Source organism: Arachis ipaensis, chromosome B02, assembly GCF_000816755.2.
Source record: "Arachis ipaensis cultivar K30076 chromosome B02, Araip1.1, whole genome shotgun sequence".
Classification (NCBI taxonomy): Eukaryota; Viridiplantae; Streptophyta; class Magnoliopsida; order Fabales; family Fabaceae; genus Arachis; species Arachis ipaensis.
The window spans coordinates 15,850,769-15,853,583 of record NC_029786.2 but is presented as its reverse complement, the minus strand read 5'-3'; the positions used below and the strand labels follow the sequence as shown (position 1 = coordinate 15,853,583).

The following is a 2,815-nucleotide window of genomic DNA, read 5'->3' as shown; positions in this document are numbered from 1 at the left end:
GTATCTGTGAATCATCTTTTGAGCTAATTCTTTTGTTGCTGAAAATTATCATAGTTGAATTTGTTGTTGAAAATGTGATTCATTCTCTCTGCAACTCAGAATAAAATTGTTAAGTTAAATTGTTGTTCCCATGCCCTCTGTTTGTTTGTTTGTTTTTTTTTTTTTCTAGAATTTTAAAAATGTCTTCATCACAACTCAGTTGCTATTACGAATTATTCTTGGTATTGATTTGTGAAAAATACACAAATGTAGATATAGATGCAAATCAAAATGAAGGAAATGTTGGTCAAGCTTCAAATTTGTCCTATGAAGATATAGATGCCGACTTTGAGATCACTCTTTGAATCTGATTTATTGATTGTGTTATTTTTTGCTCTCTCTTTTGTTCATTTAAATTGAGAAAGTATTTTGTACTAGTGACTAGTTTATTATCTTTTTTTGCATCATTAATTATGTTTAAAAATTGATACTTGATTGCTTGCTTTCCTTGAAATTGCTTGCTTTACTTGATTACTCAATAAAACGATTTGTGCATTTTTATAGGCTATTTCCCTTGAAATTGCTTGCTTTCCTTTGATCAGCTGTTGCACTAAATTTGGACCTTAACCACATAATTCAAAATTGTCATAATTTTATGAAGGAAATTGTCAAAGTGTTATAGTTGTGGCTTGATTTTCACTTGGTATAGTTGTGGCCTATAAATGATAAAGTTTCATCGGGTCAGGCCGGTTAGGGTTCAAAAATAGACCTGTGGATATTTAAGGCTGTTGGGCTAGAATAAATTCGGTTTCACCCAGGACATGGCACCCCTACATGGTGCCAAGTGAGGTTCCAATTTTCTCTTCATCGTTTCCAAGTGTGGACAAGAATCTAATTTGTTTACTACTGTTAATATTTGCAATTTACTTGATATTGTATATTATTAGTATTATCTTTTGTTTTATTTGATATGTGTCTATGTGACTGTAATGATGACAGCGTGATAAATAATGAGGAAGCTAAGGTTTCATGAGAAGAAGCTACTGAAGAAGGTTAACTTCTTGGAATGGAAGAGAGAAGGTGGTCGCAGAGAGAACCAAGTTATGCAGCGTTACCATCTTACTGGACGCGATGATTACAAAAAGTATTAACTAACTATTATTGTGCACATTCGAATTATATGTTATGTCGTATATCATATCATAAGAATCTAACACGTTTTATGCAATTCTGGAAATATGAATAGATATTCGAGCATATGCGGCATGATTCAGAAGTTGGTAAATATATTGAAGCAAATGGACCCCAAGGACCCTTTCCGTGTCGACATGACTGATAAGCTCTTGGAAAAGCTGTAAGTAAATTCATTCGTGGAAGACTAAATGATTAATCCCCTTCGATTTCTTGATTTCAGGTTTTGTACATATGCTCTGACTAATGACTATCGTGTTTTTTCATTTTGAAATAGTTATAAACTTCAATTTCGTTCTAAAATTCATCTAGTTTATTCTTGGTTTTTGCAATTTCCTTTGAATTGGACTTATTTAGATGGAAATTATAAATGAATTATGAGATCATATATTGTTGAAATTGGTGTTTGAATAACCCTTCATTCTCCTAATGGCCAGGGTTTTCCTATATTTTTTACAAGTTTGTGTAAATTATTTGAGATTTTAATTTAAACCAAGAACATGTATGCCTTACATTTTTCAAAGATTGTCACAATTTAGGGTCACTTTCCTTTTTGTCTGTTCTAATCTTTCCTTAATTTCCCCCTCTTGTTTTGATAACAGTTACAACTGTGGTGTGATTCCAACCAGGCAAAGCATCACATTATGTGAACGTATAACTGTGTCATCCTTCTGCAGGTAAGAAAACTACGCTGCATTTGTTACTTAAGATGAAAAATTTAATTATTGATTTTATTTGTTAGCACTTCGAACATAAGGTTCTGACTAGATAGCGAGTGAAACATGTGACATGTATTTGTTAACACTCGAAATTATGTGTTAGCCTGATAAACTTGCTACTGTTTCATACACCTAATGCTGTCATGGCATCGAGAATTCCTAGTTGCATTTATATATGCTACTATAAATGAAAAATTGAGTATAAAATTTTCCGATTTTGGGCAGACGCAGGCTTGCAACTGTTTTGGTGCGACTAAAATTCGCAGAATATCTGAAAGAAGCTGTGACATACATTGAGCAGGGGCATATACGAGTTGGTCCGGAGACAGTTACGGATCCAGCTTTCCATGTGACTAGAAATATGGAAGACTTCATTACATGGGTGGATTCGTCGAAGATCAAGAGAAAGGTGCTGCAGTACAACGATAAGTTGGATGACTATGATTTAATGAATTAAGTATATAGTTTTGATAGAGTCAAATACACAATGGGTTTTTGTTCTTGATTCTAGTTTGAGCAGGCATTCTTTTCCCTTTAATGTCTTAAATGCTATATAGAAACCCAGAGAAATCTTGACCATCATACTAGGAATTTAGTAAATGATTGTGACATTAGTATACTGCTATATTTCGAATATGTATTTTCATTTTCTGCAATCAGTAGATGGTTATCTTTCATAATACTTCGATGCTCTCAATTCTCAAATGATAGCGTTACATGCTTGCAATAATTTTACCTTTATATTAATAACTGTTCAATTGTAATTTAATAACCTTAAAGACAAATGTTAGTGTTTGAATGCTATCTACAAATATTCTATAAATATTGTCATCTCAGGTTCAATTCATGCTAGAAATTTTACAGGTTATAGGATGTGGTTTCCTAACGATTCTTTATATTACAAGTTATTTGCTGTAGTTTCCAGA

At 32.6% G+C, this 2,815-nt stretch overlaps 1 protein-coding gene and 1 long non-coding RNA gene across 2 annotated transcripts in view; both read left to right on the top strand.

Annotated features, from left to right (window-relative positions):
- LOC107625065 (U3 small nucleolar ribonucleoprotein protein IMP3) overlaps positions 1–2,571 on the top strand; it is a 3,402-nt gene extending 831 nt beyond the window's left edge. The window contains exons 2-5 of the mRNA XM_016327614.2: positions 979–1,123; positions 1,226–1,333; positions 1,773–1,847; positions 2,115–2,571. Of these exons, the coding sequence (XP_016183100.1) occupies positions 990–1,123; positions 1,226–1,333; positions 1,773–1,847; positions 2,115–2,346 (549 nt within the window). The 5' untranslated portion in view covers positions 979–989 and the 3' untranslated portion in view covers positions 2,347–2,571. The remainder of the gene's footprint in view (positions 1–978; positions 1,124–1,225; positions 1,334–1,772; positions 1,848–2,114) is intronic.
- The window catches only part of LOC110268738, a 9,581-nt gene that overhangs the window by 649 nt on the left and 6,117 nt on the right, over positions 1–2,815 (top strand). The window contains exon 2 of the long non-coding RNA XR_002357156.1: positions 2,670–2,675. This is a non-coding gene — a long non-coding RNA (uncharacterized LOC110268738). The remainder of the gene's footprint in view (positions 1–2,669; positions 2,676–2,815) is intronic.